This window comes from Scophthalmus maximus, chromosome 2, assembly GCF_022379125.1.
Source record: "Scophthalmus maximus strain ysfricsl-2021 chromosome 2, ASM2237912v1, whole genome shotgun sequence".
Classification (NCBI taxonomy): Eukaryota; Metazoa; Chordata; class Actinopteri; order Pleuronectiformes; family Scophthalmidae; genus Scophthalmus; species Scophthalmus maximus.
In genome coordinates this window covers 28,782,587-28,800,590 of record NC_061516.1, presented here as the reverse complement: position 1 = coordinate 28,800,590, position 18,004 = coordinate 28,782,587, and the positions used below count along the sequence as shown (strand labels likewise).

Below are 18,004 nucleotides of genomic sequence, written 5' to 3'. Positions count from 1 at the left end.
GACATCTTACCTTGTGTTAATACGAATTCATTTCAGGAGACCTCGTTGAGAGTAGCAGGCAGCTGTTTGGTCAAATGCTTTATCTGTGTCACTTTTTTTAATGGCTAGTTCTTCCGTTAGGTGCGCACTCGATATAGCATGGGCCTGTTATGTTAACTTCACGTCCCGTCAATTCTTGCATTACACATTCAACTATCCATCACGTCAAATGGTCTATTGACACATGTAACGGTAATATAATACGCATCATTTTCACTATTAATAATGACCTTTTCGTGTGTGTGTGTGTGTGTGTGTGTGTCGGCCTCCTCCTCCACGGACTCCGCCATGTGGCGCCACCACCTGTGTACAGTAGCCCGGAGTGGACAAACCAAACGCCGGCTCTGGAAGCGTTTTTATTTTACCGGAACACCTGCGCCCTCACCTCGTCCTTCACACAGAACCCCGACGAGTGTTTAAATGGCGCACAAATTAACTTTTGGTGCGCTCACAACGTTAGCGAGCATTAGCTCACCTTTACAGGCTTCACCTTTGCGCAGGACAACTAACAAATACCGTGTAACAGATACATATATCACTCACCGTGCATATAGCTCCTCTGCACCATTCATTGATGTAAACCAGAGCCGTCTTATTAGAGTCGCGACACCTCCGTTCACTCCAATGGACTTTTTTTTTTTCCTCCAGCGGTCGGATCATGGAGCCCCTCAATAGTTCCCGGAAGTGAGCAGCAGCGCATTAGAGTAGCAGCAGAATGGATCAACGGACCGTCTGGTGTTGCACTTAGGAAGGGTAAGACGTTTAAAGAATCAGATTGTATATTATCAGCACATCTGAAACAGATCCAAGTGCGCATTAAAAGCATTGTAGTGGATTATGATTTATGATTTATTTATGATTTAAAAAAACGTATTCACTCACTAAATAGAGCAACTGCATAGGCATGTCGGTCTGCCATATTGTAAATCGATACATTCATTGACTACTACTTACCTAAAATCGCACTTCTGTGGCTCTGAATAATGGATTCGAATTGCGCGCCAGGAACTTCCGGGAACAATCCGGAGTCTGCATTTTGGACTTCCGTTGTCGCGACTCTGATTAGACGGCTCTGGTGAAAACTATAACTGTGTAAATGACGACTGTTGCATTTTTCCCTGTGACCACAACAAAGATGTCGTCTGAGACAGAATTCATGTAAACTGTCTACTCCAAGCAGGCATTGCTCATTAAGTCAATGCTGGTGCTCTCTCAGTCAGCATCAGTTTACCTTTCTTACATCTTATTTTTTGTACAAGGCCCTTAATTCATTAATACATATTTACTTAATTATACCAAGTCATACAAAATTAACTAGGTTTGTTTTAATTAGCTTATTAGCTGTGTGCTCCCAGGCAGGAGGCACATCCCAGCGCCTGAGAGATAGCCTAACGTGAACTCCTGCTTAAGCCATGTAAACACGTGTTAGTTTAATTTATGTCTCAAGGCCATTTTGTTATTTAAATTGCTGGGAACAAGCATCTTCATTACAACTGAGTCCTACGCACCCCATCTCCCAAAGTCTCGTTCCCCTTGCAGGTTTGAAACCACGGCCGAAATGAAAAAAAATTAAGTTGAGTGTTTGTGCAGCCTTTCAGTGTTAGTACAGTAAGCGATCCATTTGGTAGGACACCAGCGTGAAACGATGCTGTTTTTCATGTATCACATGCCTTTTCACACATCTCACCAACCTTAAAAAAAAAATCAAGGTGAAAACGGTTGGGCCCCTGGAGCATCTCTATCAGAGAGTTGACCCCATAGTCGACCCCCAGTTGAGCACAGGCACTTTTATGGTTTCCTCTAAACCCACTGTGCCGTAACCTGGAATGACTCTGCACTGAGTGCTCTTTTGCAGCCTCACACTCTTTTCAGCCACTCCAATTGTCCGACAGTTGAACCGACCACAGAAAGTGGCAGGGATGACAGCAGGTTCATGGTCCCTCATTCACATCACCAATCTCAATGAAAACAGAGATTAAACATTAAATTTCCTTCACACCTTTTCTTTTTTTTTTAAATGCGAGAGCCTGACGAGAAACTCTGTTGGCGATAGTGTCATGCCATCATAGCTAATATAATGCAGTTCACCTCACTTACCTGTCCAAATGATTGCCGCTTACTCCTGCCAAAGACAGCTCCCAGACAGTGCACTGACGATAGGCAAACAAAAAATATAATAAGAGGCAAAACGCACACTGAATACAGCACAATTTCCTCATTGTCCCTTTGAAAACAAATTTAAAGTAGCAAATCAGACACCAAAAACCGTATTTTTGAGCAACTGTATTCTAAATTGCAGTCTTGTATAAATCACCTTGGTTGGGGATTATATAGTGCTAATTAGTTGTGAAACCTTTTCTTAAATGCTGTCATCTACAGAAAACTCAATACCTGCAATGAACAGCTCAGTGATCAAATTTAAATTGTAAAAAAATATGATATATATAAAAATGTTAACTGGCCAATTGAGAAATTTAGTGTTTATGTATGTTGTCTTTGCACATTGAGAAGCTCCTGCACAAAATAAAATGTTTGACAATTAAAAAACACAAACCTGTCATGACCAGTAAACTGGCAAAGTTATTTTATTGGTGAAGTGCTTCTCTGAAAAAGCGAGATAAATGATTAAATGAATTTATTAATTACCTTCATTGTTGGATACACTGTACATACAGCTACTCCACACCACCGAGAAGTAGCGGTCTTAAGTTTCCCTGTCAGATAATGGCTGGCTACCTGTTAGCGGATGTGGACATGCGTGTGTTGGTCAGTGTTCTGGACAGAATAGAATGTGAAGGCGAGTCAGCAGGGAGCTGGTGTTGGAATGAGCAGGATTGATGTGCTCACAGCAGACGGCATCGGATCCGTCCTCGGCTTGTCTGAATCGAGCTCCCGGGTTTATTCAGCGTAGGGCAGCCCTGCAGTACGGTGCCCTTTACAAGTCTCTGCTGCACAGGAGGCCACTACAGAGGTCATTGAAGTAGCTTTAGTCACACACAAATGCACAGGAGAGCGGGCAGGCGGACACGCATGCACAACACACACTGTTGCCGAGCAGACCTGTGCAGAGGGCTAAATTAGGAACAAAGCTACAGTGTGACACACCAGCTGTGTGTCTAGACTCAGTTACTTAGCACTATAACTGGGCTGACGTAGCACACACTTCCATTTTACCCTCACTGCACTGCTTCTTTCCCTTAGTTTGTCCCCACGTGTTCATCACATGTAAAGTCCCCATCTCATACCACGTGTTTTGTATGAGTGTATGTGTATGTACACTCATGGACAGCCAGTACAACACTGAAGGTAACGCTATTGAACCCTTTTTTTTTTTAATAGACTCATTCATATACTGTATTTCATTCACTCATTTATTCACTGGTGAAAAGCAAGAAAAACATTCGACCGTGTTTGTAAGCCTTGGGTGAGTGTGTTGACAACGTTGCTACTGTATGTTCCAGGCAGCGAGTCTATCATGTGTTGCCCTTAAAATTCAATAAATGATGCGAGTTCAGAGCTTTAAATGTGCTTCCATACACCCTTGAGGCTCAATGTCAGCCAATTTAGTTCAGGGAAGAAGTAAAAAAAAAAGAAAAGAAAAACGGAATAAAGGGCTGTCAAGAAAGATGGAGCTGTGGCAGCTCTAAATGTGTTTTATACTAATAGCACGTTTGATTGATTGGTTTGTATCAAGAACATGCAAAGATATTGATAAATATAGTATAGCTAAAGTGGATAAAAAAGCCCAGATATATGAATTTTTAAAGAATTTTTTAAATACACAATCCAAAGGTAACAACTGTTGTTCGTTTGTTCATCGCTTCATCACCAATGGTGCTCAATAAAAAGCGCAAGTTGCAATCAATGCCTCTTTGACGTGATCATGGGAAATATTAAGCCGTTACATTTAAGTTGAGCGGTGTCAGTCATGTTTGTTTCCAGCAGCATGACGGTGTCATTGATCCCTGATGGTATTAAGAGATTAAAAGGTTCCCTGTCCTCTCTGTGTTGTTGACACGCGTTGTGACTCATTACGGCCATTAGCATTAAGCTGGCTCATCAATAGGTACTTGGCTGATCCATCAGTCTTCCTCAGATCTCGCCCAGCAGACCCCGCCATAGGCCGCATGGGCATCCTGAATGTGTCGGCCGCCGCCGCCGCCGCCACACCACCCTTACCCACACACCCACACCCACACACCCACACCCACACCCACACCCACACACACTCACCTGTCCTGTTGTTTGCCTTACAGGGAGGATTCAAGTGGGCCTCTGTTCGTTAAAGTTCTTTGTTGATGCTGCTGTAAGTGTAGCCACTTCTGCTTGTCAGCATGTTAGTGTTTGTCAGTGCACTCTTGCTTGTCATGTTGTTTTGTGTTGACTTGTTCATCGATGCCTTGAATGTTTGCCTGTGTGTGTGCGTGTTTTCGTTTGTGTGTGTGTGTGTGTGTGTGTGTGTGTGTGTGTGTGTGTGTGTGTGTGTGTGTGTGTGTGTGTGTGTGTGTGTGTGTGTGTGTGTGAGTTTCAGGTAAGGCAGTGTCAGCGTCAGTCAGTGCGAGAATATGCAGTGTCAATGCATGACAGCCAGACATGGTCTGATGTTTTAGAGTGCCATAGAGAATGGCAATGTTGTGACTAAGAAACCAGTGAGAGAGAGTGTTAAAGACAGAGACAAAAAAAAAAGGAAATGGATAGATGCTGGAGGACGTTACAGTTCATCATGGAGGGCTTCTCCCTCTGCGTGGTCCAGAGCGCCCATCAGCAACAGGGCTCTGGTAACGTTGTCTCTGACAAGGATGATGAAGGGGTGATCTGCGTAGAACAGCTTGGCCTTGTCTATGTTCTCCTCCTCTAGATCCGCCTGTCCCTTCCCAGCTTCAGCAGCCAGCTCCAGGTGGGCCCAGTGGAGGACACCAGCGAGATGAAGCTTCCCTTTGCTCTTGTCTGACACACCGGAGAAATCGGCCACCTTCGGGTCCCACGCATCGGTCAAGCCCAGAGCAAGCAACTGTTTCTGGAATGGGGGAAACACAAGAGTGATGGGATTTAAAGGCCGGCTTGAATTAACGTTTCCCACTGCTAAAGGCCATCCGACATGGAGACGTCCTGCATGTGTATGCAAACGAGCAGCTGCCGGAGCACTGATCAATTATGCACGCAAAGAGACCAAACAACGAGTGGGAGGGAAAGCACATTTTAAAATTTCATGATGCTGTAATACTCAAAAAGTGGGAGACATGCACAGGCCTCCCAGAAGCTCGCCACATGATTAACGTAAACATAAACATTCCCTCCCTAACAGCAAATCATTAACTTTTCTGAGGGAGTTTTTCCACCATAATGTTTATTTACTTTCTATCTCAAGAATTGGAGATGGGAAGAAGCCTGACAGTTGCCCTTGTTGCGAGCTGGCAGAACAAAGTGGGCGACAGGCAGAGAGGAGACGGAAGGAGGAAGCAGGGGATGAATAATTTAAGAGTGATGCCCCGTGACCTCAGCACCCCCTTTGTTTTGCCCGATATGAATTCCACAGAAAGGCGCCGTCATGACAGGTAGTTTATCCTCCCATGGCAGAGGGCCACTCACAGTGACAGGCTTCACCAGGGGCCAGATGAGAGCATGTGTGGGTGTGAGCGCGGGCCTGTGTGTGGATGTGCGGAAGGCACCGGCGAGAGGACAAGTTGCGAGAGACAGATGAGTGGGAGACAATCTTGTTTCCTACTGTAGCATTGTTTTAACTTTAGCTGCCGAGACTTTTATTGGACAAATCTTCTACGGGCAGAAAAAGACACAAAATCATTTGAATGAGTTGTCTGCGTAAATGTAAATGTCCTGCGCTGCGCTGCCTTGCCGACTGTGTCTTTTTCTTAAAAACCGCATTGTTATAGCTCAGCATATAATACTGCTTTGTTCCTTAAACCACATGCTAATGGAGATTTGTGATTATCCACGCATGAATGTCTGCTTTGCTGCTTAATATTTGAGACGTGCATGCAAGAGGAAATTAAACTGGATCATGTCAGCTTATGCCTCAACATGAAGTAAGTAGATGTGTATACAGTTGTAGGCACCTGTCACTCACATTGTAGTGTTTTCACGCATGCACGTACGCGGGACGCACGCCACCTCCTGCTCTAATGCACTTCTATTGTCCTCATCCATTATTCCTCCACTCTTCCTCTCTTCTTCCACCCGCTACCACTACATCACTGTCTTCATCCGCTGCTCTCCCAATTGCCTGGCATCCCCATCCCTCATCAGCCCCACGCGCCTCTATTGTATCCCCGTCTGTTTCTCCCTCTCCCTCTCTTCGCTCCTAACTCAGTCTTTTTCCTCCTCAGCCCATCCTTCTTTTTCTTTGACAGGCCATACACTGCTCTCCCAACTTCTTGATCTCCATTGGCGATCATTAGCAAAGTATTTTACTCATTTTTTTGCTCCTTATCTAAAGAGGAAACAGAAAGAGATATAAACTGGTGCCACCATGATGCATTTAAAAAGTGACAACCAACCCGTGACCTGCAGTAGCCTTCCCCTCGGACTCTCCCACTTTGCTCGTCAAGGCAGACCCTGCTTGGTTATTACGTTTTATTTTTTAGTTGAAGCTCTGAAGTGTTTAAAAATGAAGGGACCCCATTGCAGCATGCCGGGAAACAGGCTGGGGGTATGAGAGGAGCCTATGAAGGACCCGTGCACCACAGAGGTGTGGCACTGCATTATATGGAAAGAGAAACCTCTGGGAAGTGCTCTTTGGCTGCCCTTTCTCTCTGAAGCGCCACATGAATCTTAGATGGAACAGCACTGGGCTGACTTTGCTGATGCCTCACATACACCATCAATGAGCTATTTGTCTGAGAGTGAGAGCCACAGGCACTGTCAGCTGGTGGTTTCCTCTGTATGTGTGTGTGTGTGTGTGTGTGTGTGTGTGTGAGTGTGAGTGTAGCTTACTTGGCCTACAGCAGTGCAATCTAACCAGACCTGAGGTAGGATGGCATCAACCCTGAGGCATGCAGCCCCTTTGCATCACATTATTTCTGCTTGATGGTTGAGCCCACTAAGTAGCGCGTTGGAAGTAACTGCAGGGGGTTTTAAAGGCAGAGGCTGGTGCAATAATGACAATGAGAAGGAAGGAAGGAAGGAAAGAAGGAAAGCACCAAAAATTCACATTTGAGAAGCTGGAATTAGACATTGTTTGGCATTTGGACGACCTCAGTGATGAATCCATTATCAAAATAGGTGCATATTAATTTTCTGTGAAATGGATAATTGATTCATAAATTGTTCTGGCTCTAATTTTTACAATGTTCCCCAACACATTTGTTGTGTTTTTTTTAATTAATTAAATGAATTATTATTCCACCCACTATCTGTGATGCAAATGAATCAAATAACATTGGCAACTATCAAAAGAAAGTTTAAACAAAAGACGTTGAGTGGATAAAAGCTCATTTTTGCTGCCTTTACGTACGAAAAGAGATACATTAGTTTTAAACGATGTAACCGTCATTGCCCACATATGCGTCCTTCAGTTGGCCAAGTGTCTGACAGCAACAAACATGGCGACTCTGGAAGAGGTTCTGATAATGTACATCTAAAGAAAGTGGCAAAAAAGGCCGTGTTGTAAACGGCAGTGGTGGTGGTGTTTGTAGTTTCTTACCAGCTCACAAAGTCTCTACTCATAAAGTTCCTCAATTGTTGAAACTTCTCCCTCATGTCTAGAGCTGCAACAGCTAATCGATTAATCGATTACTAATCGATTACTAAATTAATCGCCAACTATTTTTTAATAATCGATTAATAGGTTCAAGTAGTTTTTATGGGACGAATGTGAATTTTTTCTGGTTTCTTTGCTCCTCTGTCACAGTCAACTAAATATATTTGGTGTGTGGACAAAACAAAACATCATGTTGGGGTTTTGGGAAACATTCTATGAGATTTTATGGACCAAACATCTAATCGATTAATAGAGAAAATAAAATTGTCTTGCTTGAGCTATTGGCTTAACTGCCCCCCAGGATTGTCGGTGGTACTTCTCTGTTTCTTCCTACCCGTAAGCTTTCAGAAGACATGCACAAAGATGGACGAAACTAATGCGGACTGCAGACAGGGGTTCCGTCCATCTACGTACACGTATCTAATGTTGAGCATAAATGAGCCTTTAGGAGACAAAAGATTAAACTCACTGCCCTTTCAGATCTCAAGTTTTAACCGCATTATTTCTCTGACCATTAATGTGCTTTGCTGCACCTGTAACCACACCCAACGGTGATGTTATGAGTCCTGGAAAATCCATGTAACACAGGAAGGTGAGATTTTACACCACTTGAGGTCAGCAAAACAAAATGTTTGTGGTATGAAGTCACTCTTTAAATCTAGTTGAGTTTTTGATCACAAGAAAACACCACAGAACAATGATTTAGCGTGCAGGTCTCACAGGAAAGCCAGTGGTTTTTAATGTTATTCTGTTGATTGACAATTGGTGGCAATGGTACGCCAACAAACACAGAAGCGGAAGTCGAACAAGACTGCTGGCTAGCATACACAGATCTGAACATTACGGGTTATAAATAACTAACACAAATTTGACTGATTTGCAGTTGTTTAAGGCAAAAGGAACTTCTTTTTTTTAAATCACCCTTTAACACTTAGCACTGTATTGACAAACAATGTCCAATTTGGTGCAACTAGTTGTGACCCTTCGAATCATGACCATCACAAACCCAACAACTGTGCAGGACCGTTGAGACCTCCTGTTCCCTCTGGCTTGCCAATAAAAGCCACCAAATGGTTCTTTTAGGCTGTCAACACATTAAACAACTACAGACGTGTTCTGCCTAATTCAACGCTGCCCTCAACATCGTGCGTGGGTGGTTTTGAGCACTGGCATCGTCACACCTCCATTTCACAGATGCATTCAATGCTTAGGCTTTCTCTCTCTCAACAGCATTTCTCAAGGCTTCAAAGTCCCATCAGCAACACTCCTGTTTGTATCTTATTTACATGGGCTTTTACCTCTTTTGCACGGTCAATACACTCTTTGACTCGTTCACTTGCTCACATACAGTATACACATGAGACGGTTTTTGCTCCACAAGGACGTTTAGCCACAAATGAAGGGAGGGGAAAAAAGGCCTTGGCTTTTAGTGAGATATTTCACGAATGACCATGAAACACAACTGATTAATTCATATGATGTGGGGCTGTGTGGTAGCTGTGTTAAAACAGCCGCCCCCTCGACGCAGTATACTGCGGAGTGTGCTCTTGTAAATATTTGATGGCCCTTTTGACCTCATTAGCCATGATTGAGTGAGCTATCCGGTGCACACTCATATGTCTTAGTCAGCGACTGGAGATACAGTTCAGTCTGAATGGAGCTCAAGCTCAGCCATTAGTCTGGATCTGTGTGTGTGTGTGTGTGTGTGTGTGTGTGTGTGGGGGGCCTGGTCAGCGCTGGCTCAGAGACAGAGGAGAGAGCAATGAGGGTGGTTTCTTCAGTAACCTCTGGACCAGGCTTGTTAAGAGGGTCCTCCACGTCTCGCCTACAGACTCCAACAGAGCCTGCCCTCCACAGGGGAGAATACCACAAATAGGGTGATGCGGGCAAAAAGAAAAAAGGCAGAGTTCTGCAGCTTTCTATAGTTCTCTTTGACACTTTCCACCTTGTCCCCAAGCAATCATTGACCCCCCCCCCCCCCCCCCCCCCGCGCCCATCCGTCCTCCTCCACCTCTCCAGTTCACTCGCTCGCCGCATGTCGCTCCTATTTAGGTCAGCAGATCCAAGGTACTGTCGCTGACTGATGGCGTATTAGAGGCACATGTGAGACCTACAAAAAGGAATTAGATCCCTGGGACTGATGTGACGGAGAGGACAGAGGTGAGCAAGGGAATAGCTGCATTTGGATGTGGCAAATCAGTGCAACGTGACTCAGAGGGGGCGTGATTTTTGTTTGCTCTCATTTGCAGGAGGACACGAGCACCACAGTCGACACAGACACACACACACACACTCTGCCATGATCCTCTGTTTGTCCAGATGCTGCCCTCTAGTCTCACGGGTCGGCAGTTGGCTCAATCGCTGACAGATAGAGTGGTAAACAGTATTAACGCACGGCGATGAGCAATTATTTGCCGGGACCAATTGAAAAAATGATCGTCAGAGAAGACATGGCTGGCTGTCAGTGGCCAGACGTGTCGGACAGACTGACGAAATGAGATCGGAGTGGCTTGAGGGTTTGTTCAGAGCTTTAGCCCTTTCATAATGATTCCTCAAATGTGCTTCATTTTTCTTGAGAGAGCAAACGGAGCAAGACAGCTCGTGACAAGTCAGAGGAACAGACGCCAAAATATCTAAGTGTTCATCTATAATCATGTTAAGTAATGACAGCTTCTTTTAGTTATTTTCAAGAGTACATTTGTTTCCGTCTTGCAGAGAGGATTTGTGCAACAGTATGTTTCCTCTTTTACTGGCAAAGTCGCAGCCGTGTCAAAAGCAGTTGTTTCAAGCTTTAGTTCTAGATTACCGCCTCTTCCCCAGTGTCCTGACAAAGTTAATGTCAAAAGTTTGTTTCCTCAGGGCACAGCTCGCCAAATAACATGGCAGTACAGCTCTACAGAGAGGGTTTGTTAAACTAGAAAGAGGGCAAAGTGGATTTCATCAGTCCGTGATGAGGTTACAATGTACATCTAAAGAGGACATGGTAATATGTTCCAGTCAGTGTAGCATGCCCTGGGGAAATGGGTTTTTCTGGCATGCCCTCTGTATCTGTCAGGTTCGACTAACCCCTTTCTTCCTCTCTCTCTCCATCTTTCTCCGTCATCCAAAACTGTTGTACCACCGACTAATGTACTTCTCTACATCTAAGTGTGTTCAGTCTGAAAACAAAGCGGCTGCATACGACGTCAGTGGCAGGATACAAGCGGATTCAAACAGTTCTGAATTCACTCCGAGCTGTGGGAACGGAGGTGAGGATGCATCCGTGCAATCTGAAAATGTTTTAACTGGATAAAATAAAAAGAATTATGCTAATCCCAAGGTTGTATGAGTCAACCCTAATCAGATGAGACAAAATGAAATAGAGGAGCCGTCACAGTGAAACACAGAGAAACTCTCCACATCGCAGTCAGTGTGTGCAACAAGTCACAACGAGCTACAGTCAGTGCACTGCCAATGTACTCTATCGATGTGCTAACTGCAAAGTGAAAATTTGCATTCATTCTGAACGCATCTCTGAGGATTACAAATGTGCCAAGCCATGCTGTGCCTGATTCAATAAAATAAAAAGGGATCAGAACGTGCTCCTCAGTATCAGCATTTTTCTTGCACATGCCATTAAAGGTAACAAATCTGTTTCAGACAGTAGCGAAACGTGGTCACTTATACTGCCATTTTTGAAGCAAACTTCATTTAGAATCAGCCAAAAAATTTGAATTAAAAGAGATAATTATTATTAATTGAAATATGTTAAATACGGCATTTAAAATGCTAATATGATGGCCCTTCTCGGAAGTCCTAGAAGTCCCTAAGGGTTCCTCTCTGGTTTCTTTCTCTCTCTCTCTCTCTCTCTCTCTCTCTCTCATATTAGCGAAGTGCAGGGTAAAAAACATTCATGTAGCAGCATTTCATCTTCAGCCGCCACTGACCATCACTGCTCCCTTGGAAGCGGTCGTTGGTTTACATGAATTCTGTAAAAAATACCTTGATGACGGACCAAAATTCAAGTAGACTGGTGTCAGGTTTTTAGTGCTCTCTGAAAGCTGGTGGCTGGACTCTACCAAGGATCATAAATGAGGGAAGAACCTCCACTCTGCAACAACCCTGTGGGATCACAAGTGTGTCTGTAGTTCCAAAGTGTTATCCAATAATCACCATAATAGTTTTGAACCAGAGGTGTTTGGATCCTGCAGCCCTTGCAAAAGAAAGTGTGCCAGATTTAGTAGATAGCACGTTTTATTTCACTGTGTCATATACAACTGCTTAATCTAGTAGGCACACCCACTTTGGCAACTGCCATTAAATAAAGTTGACCCTGTTGAAATGTCAGTAAAACAAAAAGGGAACTCTCTTTGCATCGTGACACACAGCAGCAGAATATTCTCAAAGATGTGGAGACCTGTGTGATTCGCGTCTGCGCCCTTGCCCCTGCTACAGACCCTGTGGCCTGGTCAAGTACGTGCTCTTCCACCAGCCTGACAACCCTCTAATCTCCCAGTCGGCAGCCTGACACAGCCTTCGGTTTGGCCTGTATGAACCTCAACAACCCCCATGCACTCACATTAGCATCAGCAGCCACTAACCTGCTGCCTGTCTGTCTGCCTGCTGCTTCTCCTGTAGGCTACATCTAACGCGTTTTCATTTTTAAAACGCTCTCCGACCGTACTGACATGTATGCAAGAGCATATCAAATGACCATTCACACACACTGGGCATGCAGCATTATAAGATGCAGAATCTATGTTGCATTCAGCACTGGTAGTCAAGGCTGATGCCACGTGTTTGCTTCTGGGAAAGGGTCAGGTGACAGAAGTGTGACGAATCAGGGAAGGGTACGTTATGAATGATAAGATCCAATCAGTAAGCAAACATACATGTCTTGTGTCCTATTTTCCAAATCTCTCTTGTTTTTGCCTGTCCTGACTGATGGAAAGCCAGGAAATGGGGGCAGCAGCTTTTTCCGAAAGTCTCTGTTGTTTGGATGTCGCTCCAGTCTCCCCTGTCTGGATTCAGACCAGCTACCTGCTGGCTCTGGGAGTAAACGGAGCAGAGATCCAGACCACCAGCTGGGCTATGGCATGACCTTGCAAAAGAAAAAAGCCCACCTATGAGCGGCACGTTATAGTCGTGCTCAGGCCCATCTTATCCTCTTAGCATCCAGGGTTTGATTCCCTGCTGAAGGTTGTTGCAGTTTGATGAAGAGAGTACAGCTGGACACCCATCACCTCAAGGAAGCAAGGAGACGAGTGGGAGGGGGGTTGACATTTGAACTCACCTCAGTCAGAGTTTGCATTGAGTTGGAAAGGGTAAGCCGGGCCACTGCTTCAGTTACTAACAGCACTAAAGAGTCAGGGGAAGGAGAGGAAGACAGAAAAGCAGGCAAAAAAGAGAGGTCACATGTGAAAATCTAGGGAGGAAAAATTACAAATGAGAAAGACTGCACAACAGGGAGGCAGAGCAGCTAGACCCAGACGCAGAGAGGGAGGAGGCGACAGAACCAAGTAAAGAGGAAGAGGAGAGGGGTAAAAAATTACTCTCAAGGGGGAAGAAAAAGATGAGGCAAATGCATGTCAGGAAGAAGAGGTGGCCAAGGCTGATGAAAAGAACAGAGAAGAGGAGACATGGTAAAACCAAAGAGGAGTATGAAGGGGATGAAGAAACAATGAGAACGATGTGCACGTTTCCGGGCAATATGAGAAACTGTATCAGGTGGAGTGAAAATTACACAGTGTGTGGGTACAGGAAATGAATGTTAGAAACTAAAAGAACAAACTATGTATGTGGCCTCATGCAGGGATCCACTCAAATTGCACTCCAGTATTAAAAATAAAGGAGCAACCGCCTCTCCGCTGCACATTTGATGTACTGTATATGCACATGACCTCAGTCGGCTGTGCTGAGTGCAAATGCAAGAAACGCAGATCAAAAGACAAACTAAAAAGCATAAACCAGCAATACACCCTCAGAAACACAGACAAAGAAAAGACTATAAACTCCACTGCACGGGCACATCCACATTACTATGTTTTCCTTTTAAAACCTGCCTGCTGTCCACATTACTCCATAGTTTTTGAGTGCCTAAAAGCTTGGAAACGCCGCTCGCCCAGATTTACCTGGAAAACTCCAGGTGAGCATTGTAGTATGGACAGGCGAAGACCGAGACAGTTGGAAACAATTTCACAGTCACCCACATTTGCTCCCTGGTTCTCATCAGTCACGACACTACCAGCAACATGTTGTTGGCACTAACTTTAAAGTACTAGTTTCCCTCTAGACTTTGCACCATTGTTGTTTCTCGTCCGTAGTACTAAGTAACCAACTGCAGAGTAGACAATCCGCTTCAGGTGTAAACCGGTACGCAAATGCTCAGTGCACGTGAATTGTCACGTGATATACATTTTCAGGTGTGTTAGTATGGACGGGGATTAACACTGATACGGAGCTAAAACGCTTGTGTGTGCAGAGACTGTTTCTTTTTAAAATGCTGGACACACAAAAATGGATGTAGCCTGAGCCGGCTGTGGAAATTGCTTTTAAAATGCTCTTTACATAGCACTAGAGTGCATCATGAAGTATAACCTCAAATGCTTAACCTAAGCAGGGTCAACTACTAATTTGAAGAGTAACTTATCGCCCTGCTACCACACTTGGCTTGCAATACTTTCCTCACTGTCAGTGGGTGTGTGCGTTGAATGTGAGGTTGACATGACTATCCCTGTTTATGTCAAATACTTTTTCATGGATGTTTTTTTCTTGAAACCTGAAACTAACAGTTGTTGCAATTAATACTACAAAAAGCGTACATGTTATTGTACGCCCTCTTTAGGACATACAGATATTATTCAAATGTGTACGTTAACACGTGTCAATAAAAGCAGACGTTTGCTGTACTAACCTGCAGACTGAATGCGCTGCTAATGTTCGCCTTGGGCAGCGAGATGGCCACGCTGGTGACGTTGGTGTTCTCGAGCCACCTGGACAGCAGTTCCAGGGTCAGCAGCTTGTCCAGCCTGGCCAGATCCTCGACGTGGAAGGGCAGCAGGAGAACCACGCTGGCCTTGCCTCCCCACAGGGGCGCCTCCAGAACCTGCACCATGTTTTCTACGTCTTCATGGTGACGGTACAAACCTGGAGGTGAGGACACAGAGTTGAGGAGAGATCACGGAGACGGAGAGCGAAGGAGACCTTCTGGACAGCAGCTGCTTCAGACACCGGCCAAATGAGCTGATCTCAGGCAGAAAACACTGCAGAGTTGGATCAAAATCATTCAAACTGAATGTGATTGCAACCTTAGACAGAGTTAGGTTTGTTTTTTTCATAAAATTCTAAATGACATTAAAATAACATTAAATAAACTACAATATATCCCTCTGATGTTTTTTTACACTGCTTCTAAGGCAGAAATTCACTTTGCCTTGTTGCTGTTTTAAGACAATACATAAAATATGAAAAGCGTGTTAAATAAATTATAAGGTACACAGTGATAAATAGGAGGGAAGCGGATTGGACCTTACGGACGTTAAAGCCATTCTGGAGTTAGATTCCTTTTTTCGCTGCATTTCATTGCTTGCAGGAGCACAGCAGTGTCAGACAGTGTTTCTTCTTTTTTTTTACCTGCTCTATGCAGCATCATTACTTTGGTGTATTTCTTCCCCAAGAAGGTACGGCGATCAGCACTCCCCTCGCTGAACTCTCTCTCCCACAGCCCTGCACAAAACAGCCAAACAAACACACAGCCACGGACAGCCACGCTGAATACAGAGTGTAGGTAAATGCTAAATGATTGAAAGGGGTGAAAAGGTTAAACAACGCCTTGTTCATAAAATACATATAGACCTCGTATGCAGTGACACTGGTGTGACGCCCCTCATGAATCCACGATACGTACTGCCTATTAAAAAAAGGTCTACTCTTCTCAAAGCCGTGGAGCGTGAGTGCCAAACTGAGTCGGTTATGAGGTCCTTCAGGCCACAGCGACCCATTCAGTGTTCCACCACGTCCTACTTGGCCCTGCTAACCCCCTGACAGCGGTCAATTTAAGGAGGGGTGGGTGTGAGTAGTGGAATTACTGTTGTAATAACCTCACAACATATTGCCAGAGCTCTTGGCCCTTTAATAGAGCAGGGCACAGGGGATGGAGTGAGAAGGTCGACAGATTATGACTTGCACTTAGGGCATGTCACTCTTTGGGAATGAAACCTACGGCTATAAGTAATGATGATTTGATTGATTGATCGTTTTCAATGGATCAGTGCACTCATGTCACAATGCTCAAGTGCAAGGAGGAAAAAAAAAGAAAAAAAACCCCCCATCCAATGCCTCATTTTCCCTGATGAGAGTCCAATTGCTTGGTTTTATCATTAGATGCTTGCACTGGACACGGTGTGCAGGGCATGGGTTTATTTGTCTATAAAATGTCAGGGAATAATGAAAAATACTCATTGCAAGTTCCCCCTGGGCCCAAGGTGACATCTTCAAATTGCTTGTTTTTTGACAAAACAACTGTGCGACAGAATTAAAACAACTCAATGTAAAACGCAAATTGCCTCATCTGACAGAGACTGGCCATTTGCTTGACAAATGATTGAAACAGGTACTCCAGATCAAGCACTGCGCATCCATCAAGATGAGGAACATGCAGAAGATTAAAAACACGACTAACAAATTGCTGCCATGCTAGCAGCTCTGTGAGACTGCGTTCAGTTACAGCAGCGCTGTGAGCTCAATGCTAACATCAGCATGTTAAAATGCTGACAATGATAATGCGACCATGTTCAGGCTAAGCAGGTATAATGTTTAGTGTGTGTCAGCATGTGCCTTGCAACCACTAAACACGCCTTGGGCTGATGGGAATGCCTTGTTTTGCGGACGTACCTGTAAACCGAAGGACTGGACAACATTTAATTTAGACCAAAAGGTCGCGATAGATGCAAAGTTGAGGGATGATTAAAGTTATTTCAAATTATCCGAGGGAGTCAACTATATGTCTACCTCATGTCATGGCGATACGTCCAATAGTTGTCCAGCCATGTCACTCAAAAATCAGAATAGTCAACGCATGCAGGACTGCGACATGAAAAGGTCTGGGACTCCTCAGAGCCTTTAAAGGCCATTTTCATACCTGAAAGTCTGAACCAAGGGACATGTCTTTGTTACACTGTTTACATTTGTTATAGCTTCACATTGCAACTCACATGGGTGCTGGATGAAAAAGAAGAAGAAAAAAAACTCCTCCTTATGAGAAGTGAAATGTACTTCATGCGCAAAATTTGTGCTGCTTTAAATTGATTATTGATCTGCAAAACTGATGCAAATTCATTTTTTGTGTGGATCAACTAATGGTTTCAGCAGTTGGACCGGCTTTCCCGAAAAACCACCCGGCCTCAATCGGACCCCGGCCAATCAAAAGTCACAGCAAAGTGACACGTGATTCTCTTTCATCAGAGAGAGAAATATGATCGCACTGGAATTCAAAACCAACTGGCTGGAGGTTACCTAAAGAGGCAACCGTGTTGTTCGAATGATGTCATGATGATGAACAAGTTCCATGTAAATACTATGAAGTCGTATCGAGCATGAGTTGTAATGAATTACATCATCAGGCCCGCTCAGACTTTTTTGATCTCTGCTTGCAGATGTGTGGGCTTGCGTCTAGAAAAGCCCGGCTCTGCTTTGGGTTGGCACGTCTCTTTCTTTTTCACGGGACAGCACTGCGGCAGGGAGACCTCCTAAAACCTGAATCCATTACTGTCCATCAACAACAAGCAATGAAACAATTGCACAGTTAAGAAATCCAATCACACACAGACTTACTGTAAACGTCAGGCTGCAGAATCAATGAGAGCGACTGGCTCCCTCTCCGCCTCCATTAACTTTTTGGGAGTCGGATTACAAGCAGTTATAGTATTCTATAAGCTATTATTAGAGGTTCAATACGAAGGGAATTGTTCTCTCTGGGCTTTTGTTTTTCTCCTAGTTCTCCGTGTTGTTGGCGTCATCTTGTGTATACGTTTCTCTGTACTTTTTTTTTGTCTCTCTCGTTTCGCTCAGAATCTTATTTTTCTTCTTCCGTCTCCAGTGTTTGTTTGTCTAAAACAGGAACAAAGCCTGGATTAATTAGCGAGTGTGGACTGGAGCTCCCAAGGTAGGCCTTCTACATCCCTCCACCATGTCTGTCAATCTCTCCCACCGTCTCAGCGGGCCACCATCTCTTTCTTTACTTTTCTCAGTTGTCGCTCTCTACTTTTCTCC

The 18,004-nt window shown here is 44.4% G+C and overlaps 1 protein-coding gene and 1 long non-coding RNA gene across 4 annotated transcripts in view; both read right to left on the bottom strand.

The window, feature by feature from the left end:
- LOC124849821 overlaps nucleotides 1-1,449 on the bottom strand; it is a 137,671-nt gene extending 136,222 nt beyond the window's left edge. For both annotated transcript variants that reach the window (XR_007030395.1, XR_007030396.1), the window contains exon 1: nucleotides 583-1,449. This is a non-coding gene — a long non-coding RNA (uncharacterized LOC124849821). The remainder of the gene's footprint in view (nucleotides 1-582) is intronic.
- A 1,157-nt stretch (nucleotides 1,450-2,606) lies between these two features.
- Nucleotides 2,607-18,004, bottom strand: part of serpinh2 (serine (or cysteine) peptidase inhibitor, clade H, member 2) — a 104,953-nt gene continuing 89,555 nt past the window's right edge. For both annotated transcript variants that reach the window (XM_035625392.2, XM_035625393.2), the window contains 3 exons: nucleotides 15,368-15,460; nucleotides 14,649-14,881; nucleotides 2,607-5,056 (listed from right to left, as the gene is read on the bottom strand). In XM_035625392.2, coding sequence (XP_035481285.2) covers nucleotides 4,751-5,056; nucleotides 14,649-14,881; nucleotides 15,368-15,460 — 632 coding nt within the window. In that variant the 3' untranslated portion in view covers nucleotides 2,607-4,750. The remainder of the gene's footprint in view (nucleotides 5,057-14,648; nucleotides 14,882-15,367; nucleotides 15,461-18,004) is intronic.